This window comes from Abramis brama (assembly GCF_963993115.1).
Source record: "Abramis brama genome assembly, chromosome: 13".
Taxonomy (NCBI): Eukaryota; Metazoa; Chordata; class Actinopteri; order Cypriniformes; family Leuciscidae; genus Abramis; species Abramis brama.
Genome location: NC_139975.1, coordinates 15,632,712 through 15,657,894, shown reverse-complemented (window position 1 = coordinate 15,657,894; position 25,183 = coordinate 15,632,712). Strand labels below are relative to the sequence as shown.

The 25,183-nt window shown below is 38.8% G+C and overlaps 1 protein-coding gene across 3 annotated transcripts in view; it reads left to right on the top strand.

Annotated features, from left to right (window-relative positions):
* Window positions 1-25,183, top strand: part of pcdh1b (protocadherin 1b) — a 163,807-nt gene that overhangs the window by 78,180 nt on the left and 60,444 nt on the right. For all 3 annotated transcript variants that reach the window (XM_084132322.1, XM_084132323.1, XM_084132324.1), the window contains exon 4: window positions 23,438-23,654. In XM_084132322.1, coding sequence (XP_083988448.1) covers window positions 23,438-23,654 — 217 coding nt within the window. The remainder of the gene's footprint in view (window positions 1-23,437; window positions 23,655-25,183) is intronic.

Genomic DNA, 25,183 nt, shown 5'->3' with positions numbered 1-25,183 from the left:
GAAATCTCTTTCACTTTAAGTCAGAATTATGGCATGTGCTTGGTGTTCAAGTGAGAAATGAAGGTTTAAATCAAGTGTCCTGCAGCAATCTCTTTAAATAATTTCCTTTCATCTCTTTACTCTGCTTTCAGTGTCATTATCTTTAAAGAAACACCTACAGTATATCCTGCCATAAATGCTAGTTTAGTTTACTGTTCACCAGTGATCCTTAGCTAGTGAAGTTAGTCAGCCACTATTTTTTCCTGGTGAAGCTGGGAAGCACGCCAGCATCCAAAACACAATATATGACAAACTTTGTCAGTCTCTTCAGAAGGATAATCTCTCATTCAACTGTCTGATTTGCAGTGGAATTCTATGCAAAATGTCTGGCTTCAGAAATCAAGCAGAATCAGTTCGGAAACAACGGCGAGATGAAAGGTTGTGGAATCGAGCTCCACTATCTCTTTCACACACCATCATCAATAACAGACACAGATTACAGATTGATCCGCTGTCACCCAACGCCAAGGTAACCATCTCCGTCAGCAACTGACCCTGTCTGAGCCAACAATACAATGGCCCCTGGAACAATTATGTGTGTGTGTTTGTCTCCTCTTTGAATGTCTCAAGAAGACACTGGGGAATAAGTGTTCCACGATATATGTGTGTCTGTTAACGTGTGAATTATGGTGCATAAGTTATGATGAAAGAAAGATCTCCATGTAGTAAACGATGCATGTTGAAAGTGGATAAACACTGTTCACTGGACCTCAACCTGATTTATCTCCGGCGAGAGTGTGTGGTGCTGTCTGTGTGTGTGTGTGTGTGTGTGTGTGTGTGTGTGTGTGTGTGTGTGTGTGTGTGTGTCTTTGCTGTGACTGATGGAACAGCTCTGTCAACTCTACTGCCCCCTGTCCAACTCATGATGAACGAGATGATGTTCGCAATGCATCCTCTCTCCCTGACCACTGGCCACTGGTGCCTGACAAAGTGTGTGTGTGTGTGTGTGTGTGTGTGTGTATGTGGGGGAGAGAAAATCAAGGAGACAAAATATAAAAGCCTCAAACTGCATTTAATCTAACAATGACAAATGTGAAAGTGCCCCAGGCATGTTTTAATCAAGCTGATATCCTTATTAACAATGCAACGCTGGTCACTTTGTACCGAAGTACAAGTAACGTATGCGTGTGTGAAGGTGCATGTGTCAAAACACAACCGTACAAAATGACTAAACAGTTGCACCTTATTGCCTACCGCAGATAACGTTGAGCTATTACTGCCTGCGCAAAGTCGGAGGTAAAAGAGCTGTGACATAGTGGTTAGAACATGTGCATTGCTGCTTAAGTGAGAAATTCAAGGTTTGAAATTGGCCCATCTTGCAAATAATTTTGCCAAATTTATTTTGCCTCCAAAAAGCCTTTTTTTTTCCTGTATTTTAAACAGAGGTGTAAACAGTATGCAGAATAGCGACTTGAGATTGGATGTAAATATATAGAATTCAAAATCATTGAAATTTGAAGAAATGCATGTAATGTCATTTTAAATTAGAAAAACAAGTTTTTCCAGAAAAAAAAAAAAATACAAATCTTGAGAGCAAACACATTGTTCAAAAGATTTGAAGAAAAGAAAAAAAAAAAGCTTTAAAGTGAAAGTTTATTAGATAATAGATAATTTCTCATGAATTGTGTTCTTCCTCTCTTTCTGTTCCACCTATCCAATCCTAGCCTCTCCTCCCTCCCTTTTTATCCAATCCCAACTATCACAGCAAGCAGCGGGCAAGCTTAATGAAATATCCTCGACATTCCGACCTCAATCGAACGCATATTTACATTTCCACCTGCAAACCCTCCCTCTTATCTGACTCTCTTATTTCACACTTTACCTGATCGTTTTACAAAGCCCAAATGAAGGTAATTGGAGATAACACTTCTCGGCGTCCAAATACATTACCATGTCTCTGTTAATAACGTATTAGCCACGTAATTATGCCTAAATTGTCACGCCACATTTAGAAGATGTATTGAGATTGAACGGACCGTTTAGCGAAGGCCAGACTTCAACAAGAAAATATTCAGGCTGACAAGGGAATTGTTTTTGTTCCCTCAAGTCTGTTATTCTTATGTAAACACATTTGGTATGCAAACCGAATAATAATGACAAGGTAAACGATTGATTCACTCAGACAGAATGATGTTTATCTCTCTCTCTCTCTCTCTCTCTCTCTCTCTCTTTTTTGTCCTCTGATATGGAAAATACTGACTGCATTGTCAGTTGAATTTGCCAAAATGGCCACAGTGGAATAATCAGTTTTTGTACATTTGCATTAAATAGACAAAATTTGACTTTGTACAGACTTCATTTATCCTGCTCAGACAGAAAAGCTACTATTAGAAATAGAATTACTGTATAAGGGGCTTGTGTGGTTAAACACACTCTTAAATTGCTGCTTTGATATGGACGAGCCCCTGGGTATTGTAATGTAGCGGTAGCCCAAGTTTGCCAATGCTTTTGAAAGCATCTTAAAGCTATTGTGGTCTCCACCCTGTTTGATGAAGTCTGAAACAAACAAATGGTTGCGTCCAGCTTAAAGGTTGTTTCATGATCTGGCAGTGGCTGAGATTGTGATTGTAAGTGACCCTGTGTCGGTCACCTCTCTTCATTCTCAGGCCAGTGAGGTCGCAAGTGGAGCACAAAAGGCTCTCCGGCAGGGTGCTTGTTAGCAGACAGATGCGTAGTGAACTCTGTCCCTTTAACGCTGGCAAGTGAGCTCTTCATTTGGGTCATTTGTTTGGAGTTCTGGTGTTTCAGTGTCTCTGCCCTTGCCGCTGTTTATACACAAACAAACAGGGACAAAGACAGGGGTTGCTCTTGTCAACACACTCCTCTCCCACAGGCTGACAGGAGCCTAAGAGAGGAAGAAAGACACACCTACGTTGTCGATTTCGCTTAGTGGCTTTGTGTTGTGTGTTTGAACCAGGGTTGTGCAAAATTTTGAATTGAAGAACTGAGAATGAATACGAACTGAACTGGAATGACAGGAAGAGGAAGAATTTACTGATTTGCAATTCAAAGAAATGTCATCTGTCTATTTATCTGTCTGTCTGTGTCTGTTTTTCTGCCCTATAACCCCCCACCCCCTCAAAAAAAAACAAGGTTTGTCAAACCAAGATTTAGGTTTATATTGACCCAATTTCTTTTCTAGTTACTTTACTACAATTTTCTTTTCTACAGTTACAGTTTCTTTACATTCAATTTTAATTTGCTATTCTTATTTTTCATACTTCAGTTCAAATTCTATTCAAGTTCATATACAGGAGAAAAAAAAAAAGTCATACTTTAAGGCTTTACTTTTTTCAAAACATTTAAAAAAAGGCCTTTTCAAGTTTGTCTTGAAAAGATTTCCTTTTTTAGTTAAAACATAGTTTCAGATCATTTTAATTCTGCGTCCTTGCATTCAAATTCAAAAAGCAGTTATCGCTGCCTCAATTCAAATGTAATTGTAATTTAAAGGACATTTTCAATTGAATTCTGAATGGTGCACAAACCTGGTTTGAATGGATGATTTGATTGACATTTGTACTGTGGCATGAAAAAAAAAAAAAAAAAAAACGGTACAAAACACATGTAGGCGCACCCTCGCACTGTTAAACCAATTAACCCTATGTTTTCTTTCTGCCTATTGCCATTTAAAAGCCATGACAACCTGTGTTGACAATATCATTCTTTTCCGACACTAACCTCTCTCAAACCATCTCCATGCATGTTCTAACACGCCCGCCACAGGGGTCACCCAGAGCCCGCACCGCAGGAAACAGACAAGGTATCGGTGCTGGCACGGGTCCAGAACTTGAATCATTCCCGTTCGACTGCACTCCCAGCATGGGTCTCCCAAAGAACGGCTGGTTGAACCTGTCTCGTGCAAGGCACGGCTGTTGTTTTACTTACTCGGAAAGCATTCGAAGTGTAAATTTGTGGCTCTCCATCACAACCTGCTCCCCTCGGGGGCATCTCGCAGCAAATGGCAGCCGTTGCGCACATAGCGTCTTTATCTCTCCATATCTCATTTTGGCTCTTTAATTCGCCTCTTTCCAGAGGCTGTATCAGGCTGATAAATGCTGCCCTAGTGTTGTTTTATGATTGTAAAGAAATGCAGATGGGTTCTAGAGAGAAGCCAAGATGCCCCTGCCAGGTCTGCGTACTTTCCATTTCCTGCCTTCCTATTTGTTTTTCTTTATTTATTATGTTATTATTTTTTTGTCCATTTTTTTCTAGCTGTGCCACAGCACGATAATGGGCTTTCACTGCTGTTAAGTCGCCAATTTCCCCTGCCCCATCCCTCTTATGTTTCCATCTCTTCTGGCCTTCGTGCCAGAAACGTGACACTTGCTCAGAGAGATAGAGCCGTTTTGATTGGCGGTCATCACTCACTCAGTTTTTCTCTCCCTCTTTTTTGTGTCCTTTCTCTCTTTCTATCTCTTTGGATGAGTTTTGTTTATACGGCACAGCCCTCAGCCTCTAGACTCCAGCCCGCTCTGCATGCCATGTGATACGACCATTAACATTGCTGTTGTAGCGCTCACACTCAAAATGGGCCAGCGGCCTAATGCAAATAAACACACACTCACAAACAGACTCAAATAGAACAGAAATGGATTACTGCTTTGATCTTGCTTATTGTCTTTGGCAGGCTGATCAGAGTCTCCAATTATTGAAGGATTGTTTTAGCGGAACGTAAGAAAAGTGACCATTCGACCTATTGTGTGCTGCAATCGACTGAAAGAGCCAAAATAAAGGCCCCTCCATCTGGGCTGACCACATAGAACTAGGCCAAACGATGAGCCCAGTAGGGAGACTCGGGTACCACGCCATATGTGATGTTGGACTTGATGGCAACTACGTCCACTTTAACGCTTTAGCGTTTAGTCATAGTTATGGTAATTTCAGATACATATGCACAACTAGTCGAGTCCCTCTGGGCCAGTTGAGAACATGCACTAATGCACAAGCCTGATATGAGAAAGCAGGCTTTGAAGTGCACTACTATGCAGACTTTCCATATCTTCAGTCAACTAGCGCTACACAACTCAGTTAGAAGCCACTCCTCGCTAAACTTCATCTTATCAACAATAACATTAAAATATGTAAATGCAAAAACACATATGTAAGCGCAAGTCTTCCTCTCGGATGCTCGGTGGTAGAACTCATCCATTGTTACTGGAGCCAGTTCCTGGTTTTCTCTTTGAAGTTGATGTTCCCCTCGGTGAACATGTGCATGTCACAGACATTGCCTGGCTATTGACGTCAGCCATAAACAATTGAAATTAGGGTAATGACATGACACTTGTTAATTTATTCATACAATGACTTGAATCCAATTATTATTATTATTTTGATATATGAATTATAATAATATAATAATATCTATCTATCTACACATTGATTAAAAAAAAAAAAAAAAAAAAACATGATACAGTTTCTACATTTTAAGAACTTGGCACATGTTTTAAACTAAAATGTCCTAAAATTTTGACCAATTAATGTATTTGTTTGTGCATCTGTGTTATGATGTCATGTTATGATGGGTTTGTTTGCCTGGACACACTGTGCATTTGCATGATTTCGTCTTTGCATGCTGGAGTTTGCTGTGTGAACTCTGAGTCTTTGCATGTGTGTAAATGTGATAGCCAGCGCACACAGAGTGTGTAAACACTGCAACTTGTGCACAAACCCATAAGCAAACACAAGACATCACCTGTACAAGTTCAATCATTCGTGAACTGTTCTTCGGTTGACTCAAACTATTTATGTATAACAGCCTCCATGGATTGCCGAAAAACAGAGTCTGACAGTAAGACATGGAAATGACGAAGAGACTGTCATTTGTTTAAGTCTGAGAGCTTGCCTCACCACCACACTTGAATCCTAATGGGCAGTGCCGGTATGAAAGAGCTTGCTGTTCAATGAAAAAACGACGAAAGGCTGGGAAGGAGGGATGCAGGGAGAACAGAATAGGAAAAGAAGAGTATTGATCCGTGCCTCAGAGGTGTAGAGAGCTTTACTTGCATATTTCAGATCAAAGAACTCTCCAACAGTAGCAATAACTTGGCTGTCTTTGATGGAACAAAATAACTTTTTGGTTCTGGAAAATGCTAATATATAGCTGGAATCTTATTCCCGAATTGTTGAAAGAGAACACAAAATGTAGCCTAGCATCTTTTTAAGTGGTGTACTATTTAAGCATTAGTTGAAGTGGTGAAAATGTTTTTCTGAATAGGGCAAAGTCTTTTCTTCTGCATGTGTATTGTGGAACTTTGTACTTACCTTTCCAGACAAAAGAGATGCATCAAACTAGTAACATTCGTGTGAGAGTGTTAAATGGTGAATTAAACGAGTGAATGAATAAGAAATAAGTAAACATATAGGGAGGAACGTGGAACATGAACATGAACATGGACAGAATTCAACTGAACGTTTGCACTCATCATCACCAGGAGCTAATATCAAGGGTTATTTACTAATTAACTGATTACTATCGCTAATTAAGATAGTCATGAGAAGGTTGTACCATTGTTTGTGCGAGGAAGTGGAAATGCAATCTGTCTAGTTTGTATTCTCATGCTTTTCCTGTTAAGTCATACTGATTTATAAAACAGTGTCATTACCAAAACAGACCATACAATGGCCAATGTCCTGGCCAGCTGTGGCTATTGTTCTGACTAGCATTCCTTAGAGTGTATGCGTCAAACAAAAAACCAAAGACAAAGACTGATTAAAAAAACAAAAACAATATACGTTATAAACATTCTCAACAGTGCCTCACCTCAGTCTGTGAATTCACACTATTGTTTTGTCTGTACCATAAAGATATGCTTGTGTGTAGATGAGCATGGTGTGTTGATGCATTTTAATGCTAATAATTGGCGTCGATGCCGTCATTTTTCTGAGGGATGATTTGTGAATCATCCGTTCACGGCTGTGAACTATTCCTGTTGGTTGCATCAGATCAAATCATTTTTAGTGTTGCTTGAAAGACTTGAAGGATGTTTGATTTGACCACAATTTGGTCACAGAGGAAGTCAGTAATATGCTACCGTTAAAAATTGTGGGGTTATAATAAAAAAATATTTCAAAACTTTTAATTCAGCAAGTGCATATTAAATTGATCAAAGGTGAAAGTAAAGACATTTATCATTTCATAAAAGATTTCTCTTTCAAATAATTGAATTGTATATTCATCAAATAATCATGAACAAAAATGATCATAGTTTCCACAAAAATATTAGGCTAAGCAGCACAACTGTTTTTAACATTGACAATAATAAGAAATGTTTCTTGAGCACCAGATCAGAATATTAAAATGATTTCTGAAGGATCATGTGACACTGAAGACTGGAGTAATGTTTGAGTAATGAGTAATACTACATTTTTAAATATATTAAAATAGAAAACTGTTTTTTTATATTGTAGTAATATATATATTATATATAATGTGTGTGTGTGTATATATATATATATATATATATATATATATATATATATATATATATATATATATATATATATTTTTTTTTTTTTTTTTAATTGAGCATAAGATACTTTTTTTAACAAAATTTACAAACGTTTTGAACGGTAGTCTATACAAGGATGATCTGGTAGTGATATTTATCACAGTATTTTCTCCATTTCTGCAATTAAAACTATTCTTAATTCTTGGCTAATACTCTGTACCAGAAATGTGGTGCATGATGTCTGCCTGTCAATCACTGTGTTCAGAAATATCCCTCCTCCTCGATGAGGTGACCCTGTAACTTTTTGAAGTTTTGGTCTTGCCAGACTCTAGGAGGAAGTTTGAATGCTGGCAAGGGGGTTTACCATCTGTACTTCAAATGACGGCATCTTATTTTCTAACCAAATGCTCTAAAACGAACAGGACTGAGTTCCATAATTTCCCTTTAGCAAATTAGAACCTCTTCAAAATATGAAACTAATAACTTCACTCCCTGTAACCCACTGGAGGCTTTGGAGACAAAAGCCAATAAATCACACAGCTCATAATTTGCACATAAACACGACTGTAAGACTCTGGCATATGAGAGCTGTTGGGAGTCGCTTCATAATTGTGCTAATTATCATTGAGGTTTTGCTGGTCACTTGTTTGTTCATTAATTTCAAGGCATTACGGGAAACGAGCAAATGTGCCTAATCAGGAAGTAGAAGCTCTAATACACTTCCTAACGCGCAAACACATCATGTTTTCTGTGAAAACGCAGTCTGGCTTGATTAGCAAGAGCAGGTCGATATCGTTTGATTGTTGGGTTTGCAGTAGCGTGGTGTTTCGCTTGCTTATTCGTGATATGACTTCGATCTCTCTCTCTCTCTCTCTCCTTTTTTCATAACATGGTATGATGCATCCTGTCATAATTTTAGAAGTATTTAAAAGGGGCTTTTTCATTACTGTGACATTGCTTTTATAGACACACACACACAAACACACACACAAACACACACACAAACACACACACACACACACACACACACACACACACACACACACACGCACACACACACACACACACACAGTTCTTTCAGTGCCACCTTGCATGACTAGTAATGTGCTTCAATCTTTAAGTCTTTTGAGGTAAAAAATAAGTTAAAAAACAAAAACAAAAAAAACAATACAGGCCCTCACTGAAAGCAGAAGTGGACACAACAGACATCGGTATCTCATGCCAATGTGCTAACATTGGAAAATATAGCACTTAAAACAAACAAAAGGTGTACAAAGTGAGAGGAGCAGGCTTTGTGTGCACATGGAAGAGACCGCCGCTTTGTCTGAGGTGCATAAAAGAGTGCTTTGTATTCTGGGAAGAGGTCTTGAACTGTGGGTTCAAATCAGATGCTTGTCTAAGAACACAAAGAAGACTCACTCTTTTTTCTCTCTCTCTCTTTTATTTCTTATTTCTTTGCCGCCTCATAGATCTACTTTTACCTTTGCTCACTATAGCCACATGGTGACATCTGGGAATAAAAAGTAAAAGTAAAGCAACCAAACCAAAACTTCATTTATTTTTATGACCAGAGCAGTTTGTCATTGGGTTTACAGATTGTATAATCTTTTTGAGAGCACGAGTTCAGATAATATTGTAAAATTAACAACTGTTAAATGTCGTGTTTCGCAGCAACACATTCATGGATGCCTGAAGTTTACTGATGCGTCTGAGCGTCTCGACATGAAACGTTTCTGTTTGTGGAAAAACTCAATTTCACTCTATTCTGATTTGTAGAGATTTTATCAGATTTATAGTTTTATATTGGTTGACAACATGATGTTCAGCTGAAAGCATTATGCTGCTGAAACTTTGTAGCAATCTAGATACAGATCTGAGATAGCAGTCAAAGATGACTGCTAAGGATTCAGGAATGACAAATACCTTGTTGTGTGTGCTCGTGCCATCAGGTTTACGGAGGGCTGAGATAAGGCTCAACAGAAGGCCTTAGTACAGTGCCAATGCTGATGAAGTACTTTGAATGGTGCCAGTATTGTTTTGATCTCTCCATCTCCCATGAGAATGTTTATTTTTGTGCATTAGTGAGTATGAGTGTGTACACGTGGAGTTACAGCAGTGGCCCTGAACAAACACAATATAGAGATGAAAAGCAGCTTTCATACTTTGAATGTGAGAGAGATTGTGTTTACATTTTTGTTTGTCGGAATGTTTGTTTGTCGTCCCCTGTGTCTGTGGAATTCTCTAGTGTCTCTTAGTTTCAGTATCTTATAGGCTAGCTGAGGAAGCCTTTTTGCATACTGAAGTTTGTATTTTAGCCGGACATTTTGTACCCTGCGGCTGTCCAACATCAGAGTTCAGGCATTCCGAATAGTTTTGCACGTATGTAGCATTCCTTTGGGATTGTTTTGTTTTTTTGTCAGAATTCCTTTTGGGATCATTGCATCTGTCATCACCCAGACAGCTTCCCATCCCATTGCTTTATTTAGCAGTTCTCTCTCTGAAGTGTGTGTGTGTGTGTGTGTGTGTGTGTGTGTGTGTGTGTGTGTGTGTGTGTGGCATTAGCTAGACTACCGTTCAAAAGTTAGGGGTCAGGTTTTTATTTTATTTTATTTGTTTTTAATTAAGAAATGCATACTTCTATTCAACAAGGATGAATTCAACTGACAAAAAAGTGACAGTAAAGATATTTATGCTATTACAAAAGCACATTAATATTTCAAATTGTTTTATTGTCTTTTTTATCAAATAAATGCAGCCTTGGTGAGCATTAGAGACTTCATTTAAAAAATAATAATAATAATTCTTACTGACCCTAAACTTTCACACTGGCCTAAGGATGACCTTAAGGGAGTGTTTTTTTAATGCACATTTTGGGATTTAAATTTGTATTTATTTATGGTTTATTTATTTCTAGTATTGTTTCCATCCAGCATTTTTATGGAAAATTTGCATAACAAATTGTGGCTGGAAAACAAGCTAATGGCTTCTTGGCTTTGGGTTCTTTTGACAGTAGCATGTCATCCCTCGATCCCTGCCAATGTCGCCCTCGCTCTCGTTGTCACCAAACCCTTGGCTCTGTTAGACATGTTTAGACTGGTACAGTATTCCAAAAATGAACCAGTTGACATTATGCAATAGTCTGTGTGATCGTTAAGAAAACTTGACTTTTTTCCCCTCCTCACACAATCTGTGTTTCACTATAAATACACCTTAGGCTACAGACACAAATTACTTGTTTAGGTTTGAGCCTTCTCAAACTCTTTGAGCTTCATTTGTTCCGTGTCTATCGCTTTTGCATCTTTATGTGGCCATTTTGAAATGCAAACTAAAGCAGGCCTAGTTTGCATTCTGTCTGCTTAAATACATACACAGTCATTATGAATGGTGACGTCTGCCCTGCCATGTATTTTGTAAGCATAAAAAAAACATCAAGATGTCAGCAGTGGCTTGCAGTGACCTCACCATATCTCTCATTTGCCTATCCAAAAGAACATAGTCCTGTATTCATAATTCAGCTGGAGGAATAGAGAGTGGATGTCTGTAATTGTGTTGGACTGCATTCGCCTGCCTATTGGCGTCCGTAACCTCTCCTCTGAGCGTAGAGCACCATCTGTTCCCCACTCTCTCTGACACCAGCACCATGTGTACAGATTCATCATTCTGCATGCAAGTGCACAGTGAGATACCGAGAGATAGAGAGAGAGAGAGACTTTGAGTCTCCACTAAAACCCACATCAGATATGTATGCAAAGTAACCGGGTCTTTAAGATCAGATATTCCCAGCCCTGATCTGCAGAGTTTCACAAACAGACTGAGATATTTTGCATTTGTGGAGGCAGGATGAGAAAGCTGACCAACTGAGGGATATATTAAGCATCGTGTCCCCTGGTATTGCTTAGATAACTTGGATAAGCACTTCTACTGTTCTCTTTGGGGTTTAAACTGTTCACTGTCACACTCTTGAGCTTGAATGGTTGTAATTCACGAATGCTTTGGAATACAGACCTAAGGTCTCTTTTTTTTTTAAGGAAAGCAGCTTCAAAAAATGAAAGTGTAAATAAGTTTGTTTACTGTAAAGCAGATGTTCTGTAAAAGAAATATATGCAAAATGATATATTTAAAAGAAAATCAAAGCCTTGTGCATATTAGCTGTTTCAAATTTGAAGCAAGCTAAAAGGCATTAAGGTACAGTTTGACGCAATGTCCAGTTCCAAAATGAATTTTGAGTTTTTAAGCTTTTGAATGATACCTAATTTAGATTACTAAAGTCTGTGGGAGGGAAAAAAGGCAAGAAAAAGCATGCTGACAGTTAACAGGCTAACCTAAGTTAAGTTTGAATTTGAAAGTTGGTTTGGGAAAGGCCTTGCCTGGTAAAGCCCTTAATGTACGTACTTGTTTAAACTGGAGTCTCTGAACCCCCTTCACACAAGCAGTCAACATGGGCATCTGTTGTTGTTGCCGTCTCCAGTAGTTTGTCGTTGTTGTCTCCTGTTTATTTTGCGTCTGTGAAACAACAGCCTGGGGCCTTGTGGACAAACTAATTAGTTTGAAAAAATTTGAGGCGCATGTGTGAAAAATCAGTTCGAAAATCCGATCTGCACAAGTACTGTACGTGTGAACTGTGCTGATGATGCAATTTGCAGTGTTGCCACCTTGTGGACAAACGTATAAAGAAATGCGGAAATATGTGGAAAAATACGGTTTAAAAAGTCGTAGCATGCTACCAAAGTCGAAGTATACTTTGGTGTGCGAATTCAAAACTTCTAGATTTGGCAGATTTTAAATTGCATAGGCTACTTCCAAGGGGGTCCTGCCCTAGCCAAGCAACTGCCTTTGAGATGAATGCTACTGCTAACCGTTAGCCCTCACCAGGTTTTATAACACTCCTCGATGCAAACATGCATGCACACACTAAATCATTTGTAGACGCTCGCTCCCCTCCGGTCCGCATGCACGAAGTGGGCTATATTTAGCGTGTACAGTGTGATAAAGACCAGCGCTGCAGGCGGCGATGGAGTAGTCACCCGTCATCCTTCCTGCCGAGGCCACAAAGAGCGGCAACGGGAGAAAAAAAATGAGGTGCCGGCAAGAAAGTGACAAAGAAGGAGAGCACCTTTAAAAAGACGCAGCAAGCATAAAATAATGAAAAGTGAAGTAGAGGGGAACACAAGGCATATACACACGTGCTGCTCCTTTTTCTGCTTCTTCACACGTACACATCGTCTCATCTGCCTTTCATTTCCTCCTTCCTTCAAACACCTTTCATCTTCCTCTCCATTTGTTTGATATCAGCACATTTGAAGGTATAAGAAAAATTGCACGGGGTGATGGGTAGGCAGTTGATTCCACTGATACATTGAAATTACAGTAAATTTAATATATATTCTGTCTGGGTTTTCCTTGATGATAATTTTTTTTTTTACTGCTTTGAATTTCACAACAACCCTTGAATGTCCCGGCGATGGCACAGTTCCCATAACAAGTGGATGCTGAAGACTTGCCAATGTGTTTTGTGAAGCCCATGAAGTCGTTCCACTGATTTACAGGCAGCAAAACACACACACGGCCGTAGAATTGCCTGAAACCTATTGCTTCATTGCAGTAGAGGCCAAAGGAGCAATTACTGATGTTCACCTGCATTTTCTCAACTACTGTAGTGCCTTTCCTGACATGAGGTCTGTGTTGAGTCTATTCCAACCACTGAACCCTGAAGCTCTTAGGGGAAGCATCAGTGTTTAGGTCTGCTTGAGTGACGTCGCCAGTTACCTCACCGTATTGTCACCGTGTAATAATCAAAGCAAGCACTAAATTTAAATCTGAAAATTTAAGCACACCTGTGTTAGATTAAGTTTACTTTTAGCTTAGCCTTGGATGTAACATGATCTGTATAGAGCAGTTCTTTCTCATGGGAGCGTTGACGTTGACCACCATTGCAGTATGTGAAAATGATTAACCTTGCTTGGGTTTTTTTGCACTTCTTTGCAGATTCCTAATGATAAGCTAATATTGCTCTTACAAAGCAAAATGCTCACGTAATTAACCTTTGAACTCACGCACACACACACACACACACAAAAATTTAAGAATATTATTTAGAATAATGATTTTATATATATTCTGACATTTTTGTGTGTGTATATGTATGTATATATGCATGTGTGTGTGTGTGTATATATATATATATATATATATATATATTCATTTATTTATTATATATATTATATATTATATATATATATATGATATATATACAAATGGGTATATACAAATGTGTGTGTGCCACATGCAAAATAATGACACATATATATGTCATTATTTTAAATAATAAATATTATTACATTTAGTTAAATTACAAAATCATGCTTGATAAATTGTCATGCTGATATATTAAATTTGGAAAAAAGGGCTAAATAGAAACACTTAAACTGGTTTCAGACCTCACTGTAAATGAACCCAATCACATAGGAAGAAGGCCCTTCATTAACCTCTAGATCAGAAGAGTACTGTAGTAATATCCATTCGTATTATTATCCATTCTTGCTGCCATCTATTAGGCTATATATCAAACAGCAGTCATTTACAGTAGCTTTAGATCTCACACTATGCGTGTGTGTATGAGAGAGAGAGAGAGAGAGAGAGAGAGAGAGAGAGAGAGTTAATCTGGTCTTATCTGTGTATTGCCAGCAGCTATCTGATAGCAGGATGTCTAGCTAACAGAGAGCGCCACTCAGCTCTTTCCCAAACACTTACCAACACACGCAGATACACATGCGCATCTCTAAAATGACCTCCCGATTTTCTTCAGAGAAATAAGAGGTTATGGTGTTGATTGTAAGTAGAGATAGAGGGAGAAAGAAAGAGATACTCACGAGTTTCTGGCTGATTAATGTCCTGCTCAGAAAGAGGGAAGGAAAAATGGAAGTGGAGCGGGAACCGGGGAAAGAGAGGACCATGGGGAGAGGACGACAGAAACACCAGAGGAGGTGACCTGCCTCCCAGGTCTATAGCACATTCTGTGAAAGTCACACACATTAACACAGCAGTGGCCATTGTGAAGGTGAAGCCACAGAGTCTAACTAGCTAAAGCCAAAAGTGCTTATGATTCCCACATGAGGTCATTGTGAGAGAGAACAAAGCATTTAAGCACTAATGAACGATTTACACCTATTATTCATCATTTAGTAACCCTTACAAATATGTTACCATGGTTACAACAGATTCAACCCAATGCTACTAATGTAAACGGGACTTTATTCGTGACCTGAGTATTTCATTCAAGCCAGCAAATTTCCGATTTCGTTCCCTCAACATATGATCTCGAAGCCACGACTTTACATCGTGTGGCCACAACATAATGATGTCGTTACCTCAGCAAAATGATCTTGTGGCCCCGATTTATTATCACGTTCCCACAAATTAATATCTCGTGGCAACAACATATTATTACGTTCCCACGAGTTTATATGTTGTGGCCACAACAAACCTAAGTGAACCGAACATATCCCCTCCCAGTCACCGTACAGACCAAATTTAACCAATATAAAACTTTTTTTTGGAAGTTTTATATTGGTTAAATTTGGCTAAATGCTGTATGTGTGATGCTGTGCTAATGCTAGTCAGAAGCCTGTCAATTATTATTATTATTATTTATTTATTTTTTAACAGTGTTGATTAACTCAGCTTTTGAATCTTTTACGTTTAAACACTAAATGCATTTTGCATTTCTATTTAGACCTCAGACCAATTCTGTTTTGGAAATTTTATATTGTTTAAATATTGCTAATGACTGTTTGTGTGTTGCTAAGCACTAGTCAGAGTCCTGTCGTTTGGTTGACTTTTCTCTACGACTCTGATGTCCTTCCATCAAGACTCTTTCTTCCCTTTCCCTCCAGAGAAAAAAAAATCATTTACACGTACAAACACACACACATACATACCCGCACCAAACCTGTCTGAAAATACTGAGGGCCGTATAAACCGTCGGGAATAGATGACTCAATCGATGTCCTTCAAAGAGACACAGTGACTGACTGCTGCTCATCACTTTATCTCTGTCTCTTTCACTCTTCTTCCATCTTTATTTTCCTCTCTCTTCATCAGAAGAAGAGATGGGCTAAAGGAATCACAGAGATTGAGAAAGAGAATGTAGGAATTACTGAAGACTGAAGGTTGACCATGTTGGTAGAAACATTTTAACCAGCCTAAGCTCTGCTGGTGTTCAGCGGGTTGGCCTAACCCGATGATAATTGCAACACAGGCTCATACCAAAAATGTGCCACTAGCTAAATAAAGTAGGTAAAACGTACCTATAAGTATAATTCACTGCAATTTCCACCTGCAGTTAACAGAAGTGGCAGTAAACACCAACAACTTTCACACAAATTATAATTACAGGGAAGATAATCGGTTAATGAAGACTTATTTTTGTGAGGTTTCTTACAAAATTCTATCTTATAACCTTAACACACTTTTACCATTGTGCATGATTTGTAAACTAATGCATTTTGACGTTTAGCTTCATATGTGTAGGCTTAGTAGGAAGTGCAAGAAGCAAACATATGGGCACGTTTTACCATTGAGCCTGGGTTGGAAAATTGCCCTGAAACAAGATACTAGCAGACCATGGCTTATCCTGTGTTTTAAGTAAGGAAGTGTGTGTTTGCAAAAGAAAGAGGAAGATAGATAGGTTTCAATGCACAAATTTCCAATTTTAGTTGACATAACCATAAATTTGCTTCAGCCAGCATCGTTTCCATGGCATTAATCGCCACAATCTGAGAAAAGGCTATGTATGCCTTTCGTATGCATCATTTCAATGTTTATATTACAGCCTCAAAGGGCCAATAGTCATCTAATGTAGCAATTGCTCAATTCTTTCAAACACAAAGAACATTGAGAGAGATTAACTGAGACGTTACACTTGTGGAATCATAGTATCGTTTAAAGAGAGGGAGGTATCAGGTTTTGTGAGTTTGTGTGTGTTTGTTTTCTGAAGTTTGCCTGAGGGAAAACATATATCTGAACAGCTTAAAAACTCACCCTCTCTTTTTAAGTGTATGCCTTTAAAAGAATTTACTTCAGTTGAAACTAGTGTATGCTAAAATATGTGGGTGGGGGACTTTGCTATCCACACAAATATTTGGTCCCAGCAAGGATTGCAAAACCTGAAATCGCCTATAGTAGGGACCATAAACATACTAAGTAATTTAAATGTAAAAATGCAGAAAGGTTTCTGTGAGGGTAGTTTTATGGCATAGAAAATACTATACCATTAACTCAGTATAGAACCCCAACCCCCCCACCACCACCACTACTTACTGTTCCTTTAACACACCAGTCCAGATGATTACATGTAATGTAACTGATCGTGGCTCGGCAAGTCTGTGTACACAGAAATATGAATAAGATATGAGAGATAGAAGTGGATAATATCTTAAATTTAAGACTATTGAACAAGACTATTGAACATTTGTATAATTTGGGATCCCCATTCACTTTCATCATATTGAAAATAGCTCAACGTTTTGCTAAATTTCTCTTTTGTGTTACATAAAAGAAAGAGATATAAGCCTACGCTAGTTCAAAAGTTTAGGGATGGTAAGATCTTTTGAAAGAAGCTTTTTTTTTATCAGGATTCTTTGACGAATAAAAAAGTTAAAACCAACAGCATTCATTTGAAATAGAAATCTTTTGTAACAATGTAAACTGTCACTTTTGATCAATTTTAATGCATTCGTGCTGAATAAAAGTGTTAATTTCTAAAAAATTATAATAATAAAAAAAAAATCTTACTGACTCTAAACTTTTGAATGCTTGTGTAGGATTGTAACAAGTGGAGGGTTAGTAAATGATGGCAGAATTTTTCTTTTTTGGGTGAACCGTCCCAGTAAACATGTTTTTTTGTATCTGTTGGGAGGGGGATGACACTAGTGAAATGCATATTTCCAAAGTATTTACACATGACTTCTTGTAGCTTTCATTTTTGGGAGGGGATTTGAGTTTGCAGGGATATTGGAATGAAAATTTTCTGTAGCAGAGCTCAGGTGTTTTAATACCAGTTCACAATTGTCCCCCAGATGCGTGTGTGTGTGTGTGTGTGTGTGTGTGTGTGTGTGTGTGTGTGTGTGTGTGTGTGTGTGTGTGTGTGTGTGTGTGTGTGTGTGCGCACTCGCTGGTCGGAAATACCCTTGACACTGTAACTTCCAGAGTAATCTAAACTGAGCTGATAAGTGTGTGATTGGCATGCTGCCGTTGTGTTTCCAGCGATATCTGAGCATTTGAGAGCTGATATGTTTGGTGCATTGAGCCAGTAAATTGAAAATATATTCACAGACACTCTTGATGTTTTTAAAGTTGATTTGTTGTGTTGAAGCGAGATTTGGGGGGCTGTGTGCGTATGTGTGAAAATGCGAGCGTCGCTCTACCTCTGTCAGTACTGTAGTGTATCCATCACAGATCCCTGTTGCCATGGCAAACCTTCAGACCCGTCACTTCATGTTGCATTTAGCTGCACCTCAGTTCATGTGAAAGGAATTCAAATGATAACACAACTGAATATTGGTGAATATTGTGTGTGTGTGTGTGCGTTTAAGTCAAAACAAGGCATTGTTAGATATGTATTGTTTTTGTTTTGTTTTCTCCTCTAGTCTGACCACTCATTTCCATTTGAGTTATGTTTAGTAGGTCACACTTCATTTCCATTTAGAATTTACATAATGCCCATTTATTTTGCAAAACAGATGTGCCCCATCCGTGACAGTGACGAAAACATGCATTTGAAGGCATGATAAAATGAAGTTCTGTACAAATTCTTGTAGCTTTTGATAGCTAATTTAACATGGAAAAATGACAATCTGGCCGCCTCTTCATCACTAAGACACTAGCACCATCCGAAATGTGCCTTGGCGGAGCGTTTCCCGAGCATGTCTGTTTGAGGGCCTGTTAGAGGTTGTTAGTCTTAAGTCAGGTGATTGGGCAGCTGCTGTCTGCTCACATCTCATCTCTCTAATCCACAGGCAGACTTTAGACCTGGGCCTCTGGCTTCTAGTTGAATAAGACACACATGCTAATGTAGCATTAAGAGCCAGTGTCGGCGAGGCAGTGGATGGGAAGGGAGTGTGTGACACGGCTATAGAGAGTGGAGTGTTGTCTTCCTGCTCCTCAGGGGAGGATGTATCTGCTGAAAGCCTCCAAGAGTGCAAATGAGTCTTCACTCCATTAGAAATGATGGAGGGATACATATCTGTGAGTTTTGACAGCGCAATGCTGCCTTTCTAAAGAGAAACTAGTCATTTTAAAAACACATTTTATATGATAAATATAAATAAACAAATGAGAATGATCACAGATTGCTAGCCTTACCCAGGTATTATAGACTTCCTTAGCAGGATGCGGCTTCAGTATGACAGATGGATTGGTGACGTCAAGAAATTCATTATAGAGGAGAATAAATGTTCTTCGTCCAATATTTCTTTGGAATTTATTTAAGAAATGAAATAGGCCAATTTTGACTTCACATTGTCTTTAAGAATCAGTTCAGTGTCATTCCCACCCAATCGCATGAATCACTCTCTCCATACTTTATTCTTCACCTTATCTGCTCATCTCACTCTCCTTTTTGGCTTGCCGGCGCCTCGGCATTTCTATCCCTCATAGTCACAGAATTCACTCCCACTTTCGTCTCCCTGCACTCTTGTCTCTCTCTACACATCTCTCTGATGCTGTTAACAGGAATCAAAGCTTTTCTGCAGTCTGAGGACTGAGGCAGGTACCTGAGTCCCACAGGTGCATTTTCCCAGCTAACCAATCCCGTCCTCAGGCATAGCTGTCATTCCTTACATAACTCAACCCTGGCACCTACCCTCTAGCCTGGAACAGAGGGAGGGAGAGTGAGACCGACAGCACAAGGGAGGGAGAGGGGAGGTTAGTAGTGGGAGCTGGTTTTGTTTGTGAGTGAGTGCTGTCTTAGCTGGGGGCTAAAATAGTAGAAGTACCCCAAGAGGGGGAACAAAAGCAGCTTTTACAGAAAGTACAGCGAAAGAAACTTTCACACACACACACACACACACACACACACACACACACACACACACACACACACACACACACACACAAACACACTGCACTCAAAACCTTCTTTATATTCTGATCCACTTTTACTCATCTCAGTTTGAGAATGAGATACAGAAATCATATTATCATATCAGTGCATCCACAGTATCATCTCTGCATATGTGTCTGTGTGAGAGTATGGATTATAGTCTCACAAAATAGCCCTTCACTGTCTTATCCTCACAGAGAGAGAAAACTAATGAGGAACAGGATACAATGAAACGCACACAGAAAGATACAGATGCACAAATCTAATAAGCTCAGAGCTGCTCGTCTGGTATTATTCACCTTCCTTCTTACTGAACAGGGAGGACAATAGACCAGTGTGTTTGTGTATCCATCTATACACATCCACCGGACACTCTGCACACTCTTGTTTATCAGCGTAAGGGGATGGCAGGTTTCGTAGCAGACACAGCAAGAGGCTTAAAACGAATCCCTCAGCAAAAACTATTCACCCCTCTGAATAGAAGTGTTGTGCTTTACACAAATGTGACACTGGACCACAAAACCAGTCATAAGGGTCGATTTTTTGAAATTGAGATTTATATATCATCTGAAAGCTGAATAAATAAACTTTCCATTGATGTATTTATTTAAATGTATTTATTTATATTTATATTTGGCTGAGATACAACTATTTGAAAATCTGGAATCTGAGGGTGCAAAAAAAATAAAATCGAAATATTGAGAAAATCGCCTTTAAAGTTGTCCAAATGAAGTCCTCGATGTTGCTGCATCCTCTGACAAAAGTTAATTTGATATATTTTTGGTAGGAAATTTACAAAATATCTTCAAGGAACATGATTTTTATGTAATATCCTAATGATTTTTGGCATAAAATAAAAATCGATCATTTTGACCCATACATTGTATTGTGGCTATTGCCACAAATATACCCGTGCGACTTATGACTGGTTTTGTGGTCCAGGGTCACAAATGTGCACTGTGCGGCTTATCTTTATTTTATCTGGAACAGAGGAGATGTGTTAGGAGTGCTAAAAAAGTCAGGCCAAAGTGTGACATGCAGCAACCGAAGGTTTTAAAGCCTCCCTTGAGCCTTTGCATGCATCAAGATGGCTCAACTAACGGCCATCTTCTGTTACATCAGATGCACTTTGCACTAGGATTGGCTAATTATCTCCAGCTATTCCTTTTCCATTCATTAAATTTAGCAACTGCAACACAGATGCAATAAAGGTGATGTCTCCTCCTCATTTATTTACTTATGGAAGAATCTTTCTTGTTTGTGTGGTGAAAATTTCCATTCACCCATGCTGAAATCCTCAATGCTATGTTGCAGCATAGACATTCAGTTGAAAATAAAAGTTAGCTTCATTGCTTTTGCTTAATAAAGCAACAAACCACAGTTTTGTTTATTATATGATATGTTTTTTATAGAAATGCTCTCTCTCTCTCTCTCTCTCTCTCTCTCTCTCTCTCTCTCTCTCTCTCTCTCTCTCTATATATATCATTACACTGCCGTTCAAAAAGTTTGGGGTCAGTAAGATTTTTTTAAAGAAATTAATACTTTTTAATTAGCATGGACACATTAAATTGATTGCAAGTAAATAATGCTATCATTATCATACTACATTCTAAAAAATTCTAAACATCAATACAGATCAAACATGTCTTGTGGAGCGCTCTTGGCAAATGCATTTATTTGTCATTTTGACTGTTGGAAACGCAGCGTAAATGTGGACTTCAAAGATTTCTTGTCCTGTTCTGCCCTCTATAGGCCATAATCAGCGACTAGTCAACTAGTCAAGCTTAAAGTGTCATGGCAGAGCATTAAAGTCGACTAGTCTGTGTAACCCCAAGTATAGTCACAGGTGTACATACAAAAGTAACTAATTCAAATCAGATTATCAGTCATCTGAGTTTTAAAAAGAGTCATTCTATTTACTTAAAGGTAATAAAGTCATAAAATTGTATTGGAGCTGCTGATGTTGCTCGAAATTGTGCTGAACTCTATACATCAATTACAGCACTTTAGAAAATTGCAATTACAGAAAAGCAGACCTACAGTAATGACGCCCCGCTGAACAATCGTCATTTCTTTCAGCACATGTAAAAGCCATTAGTCTTTAGTCATTATTTGTCCTCTGATCAACATTTATGAGAACTGATAACATATATTTAACCAATGGAAAGACTTATGTCCTGAACGGCAGGGTCATCTGGCCTGTCTTGAGAAATGCTTTGTGTTCTCCAGGATTTCTTCACTGTCTCCAGCAGAAGTGTGAGATTTAAGAGAAGTGAGTTCAGTTATTTCTTTGTGTATTTCTTTAGGAGTTTCTCCTCGCACTCACACATAATGTGTGTGACGCAAGCAGCTTTGGGTGTTCAGAGCGGGGTGTTGCACAAGAAAATGTTTACCTTGTAAAAATAACCAAAACACACATCACAGCTTAGCTCTCAAACCGAATGTGTGGCGGGTGAAGAGGAGGCTGAGAAGTGGAAAGGGAGGGAGAAATGAACTGGTTGTGTATCCCTGTGGCAACTCCACATGGCACAAGGGAGAGAGAGAGAGAGAGAGAGAGAGAGTCAGAAAATAAAAAGAGAGATGTGGTTGAGGAGCATCTCTGTATTATTGATAACAGTGAGAGGATGAATAGATTTCTTTTACCTGTTTTTACTTTCCAACTCCCTTTCTTTCGCTCTCTCTAAAGGTTTGTGTTTTGTGATTGGTATGTGGAGGGGTGGATGTGCCTCGGAGAGCTGGGTGGCTGACAGTGGTCTCCGTCTAGCTCCAAATGCCAATTTGCGAGCTGTCTCATTCCATCTTGACGAAATGTCCTATTCTCTCGCTGGTACTGCTTGAGGGAGGGGTGGGGTGTGAAGTGGGCTTCTCCTGTGGGAGAGCTGTGGCTTCTATCATCCTTATCAAACCTGGCTTCTGCAGTCACACTGGATTTAGCTAACACTTGCTTAATACACTCCTCACTGAGCCTTAGGTGTGTGTGTGTGTGTGTGAGAGAGAGAGTGTGTGTTTAGGGATCTGTGTGTATTACTCTGGGATGTACAACGAGTGTGTGCTGAGGGATTTGCTCATGTCAGGGATGTATTATGTAGATGTAAGGGAAATAACGTATGTGCAATGGCTAATGGCTGTGGACCTTCATAAAGATGCAATTCGAGTTACTACAATTAGGTAATACATAGATCAACATTGCCTATGCTGTTAGTGTATGTTGCTTAGGAATGCTTAGGTATGTAAGTTAGGAATGCATGATATTTACTCTCGTTCAAAAGTTTGGGGTCAGTACGATTTTTAAAATGTATTTTTTTAAGGATGTCTTTAACACACACCAAGTCTGAATTTCTTATTATTATCAGTGATGATAAACTGTTGTGCACTTAAAGTTATTATTCAGATCAAGTATTATATGATTTGTAATTTATTTATTTTAATATTTTAATTGTGGTAACTGAATTGAATTTAATTGTAATATTATTATTTATTTATTTTTTTCCTGAAGAAAATAGGAATGGTTATTGATTGAATGAGTTGCTTACTTGCCAAAAAGCCCATGGCCAAGTCTCTAATATTATGGTCTCTCAAAATATTATTTCGGTTAAAATCGTAATTCAGATCGCTTACAAATTAACACCTTTTTTTTATAATACACATAATTTATCATACATGTCTGTGGAGCAAATGGTGCACTAGCAGCGCTAAATATGTGAGCTAAAAACTGATCAATACTGATTCACTGTACAAAGTTGTTGTATATTAGATTGAACATTATTCAATCATTCACCAAGATACCTGATGATGTTATCAACATGCACGCTGACCTTTGACCTTTCTCTCTGTCTCTGTCAAATCACAGCTCCCGCATCGCCGAGTGACCTTCTCCACAGCCAATCAGGCGCAAGATCTGCAGGATCCTTCTCACAGTTACTATGACAGCGGCCTGGAAGAGTCAGAGACACCCAGCAGTAAGAGCTCTTCAGGACCGCGTATCGGGCCCCTCGCCCTACCTGAAGACCACTATGAACGCACCACCCCAGATGGCAGCATCGGAGAGATGGAACACCCCGAGAATGGTAAGAAGAAATGAACTCCTTCTACTCTCTTTCAGAAATTTCTCTTTAGATCTTCTACATCTTACAGCTTTTTTGTTGTTGTTTAAGTAACGGCTGGTAATGAGCTGCACTACGCGGTTTACTTGTATGCCCTTCACTCACGCTCGTTTTGCTTTAAAACTAAAAAATAGTAAAATAAGTTAAATCTGAATTCTTAGGCACTGTGAACTAAATGTCAGAATTTAAGCAAATGAACTACTGATTTTCGTTGAAAACTGTATAGACCTCGTCAACACTCATCTACATACAAAAAAGCATTAATTCTTGGCAAGATATTGCAATTACCCATTCATATTAGCACACACACACAAACCAGGAAAACCTGATGTAATCCTCCTCTGTTGTAGCTGTAGGGATCAGCTAGTTCTCCTATAGTGAGGGATGCCGTCTCTCCTTTCCGCCCAGGCGAGGTGCTACAAACCAAGAATCCTCAGCAACAGCTTCTGAGAGGGTGGAAGTCATAGCCAAAAGGCAGGCTCACATTGAAAGCATTTAGTATTTCAATTACAGTGGAATTATTCAGTGCTGTGTATGTGTACACACAACACACACTCTTAAAGGAATATTTTGGGGTCAATACAAGTTGAGTTCAGTAAACAGCACTTGTGTCATAATGTTATGTCCTTCCTTTATTTATTTTTTTGTTTTTTAATAATAAAATAACAACAACCCTGGGTTACAATATGAGGGTTAATACGTTTTTGGTGTGGAAAGGAAAAATCACTTATTAATATTTTTTATTCAGCCAGAGTGCATTAAATGGATCAAAAGTGACAGTGAAGGCTTTTACATTTTTAAAGGGGTGGTAAAATGCCTTTTTTCGAAGGCTTGATTGTGTTTGTGGGGTGCACTGTAACATGTGTTCATGCTTCGTTTTTAAAAATTCGCATTATTTTTCACATATTTAACCATTATTCTACACTGCTCTGTCCCTCCTTGTAAAAACGGTCGTATGATTTCCGCGTTTTATGAAGCCCCCCCCCCTTCAAAATACGCAATGGGCTCAGATTGGTTAGCTGGCCCAGTGTGTTGTGATTCGCTTACCGCCAAGTACACGTTGTTCGGAAACGTCACGCCCCCTTATCTTTACCGGTAGTTTGTGCTTCAGTAAACAACGGCGTCAATATTGCCGTACCAGTTTGAGCCCGAGTCAGACCCAGAGAATGTAAGTGGAGAGGATCGAGCAGAACCTGTTCAAGAACGGCCGTTAAAGGACGTTTCAGAAAGGTATGTTTTTAAGACTGCAGATCGCTATATGACACTGTTACTTTTGTATATTTAGAACGATTGTAGCTAAATATCTGTCGCCTGAACTATTAATCCAATACGAACACTAAACATTGGCTTTACAACAGTAGCCAAATCAAACACAAAACCATGTTTAGCATGCCTGTAGATAAACAAGCATGTAGATAAACAATACATAAAAGCTATAATCAAAGAATAATTTACACTGATCACACAAACGACAACCACGAACATTCCAAGTT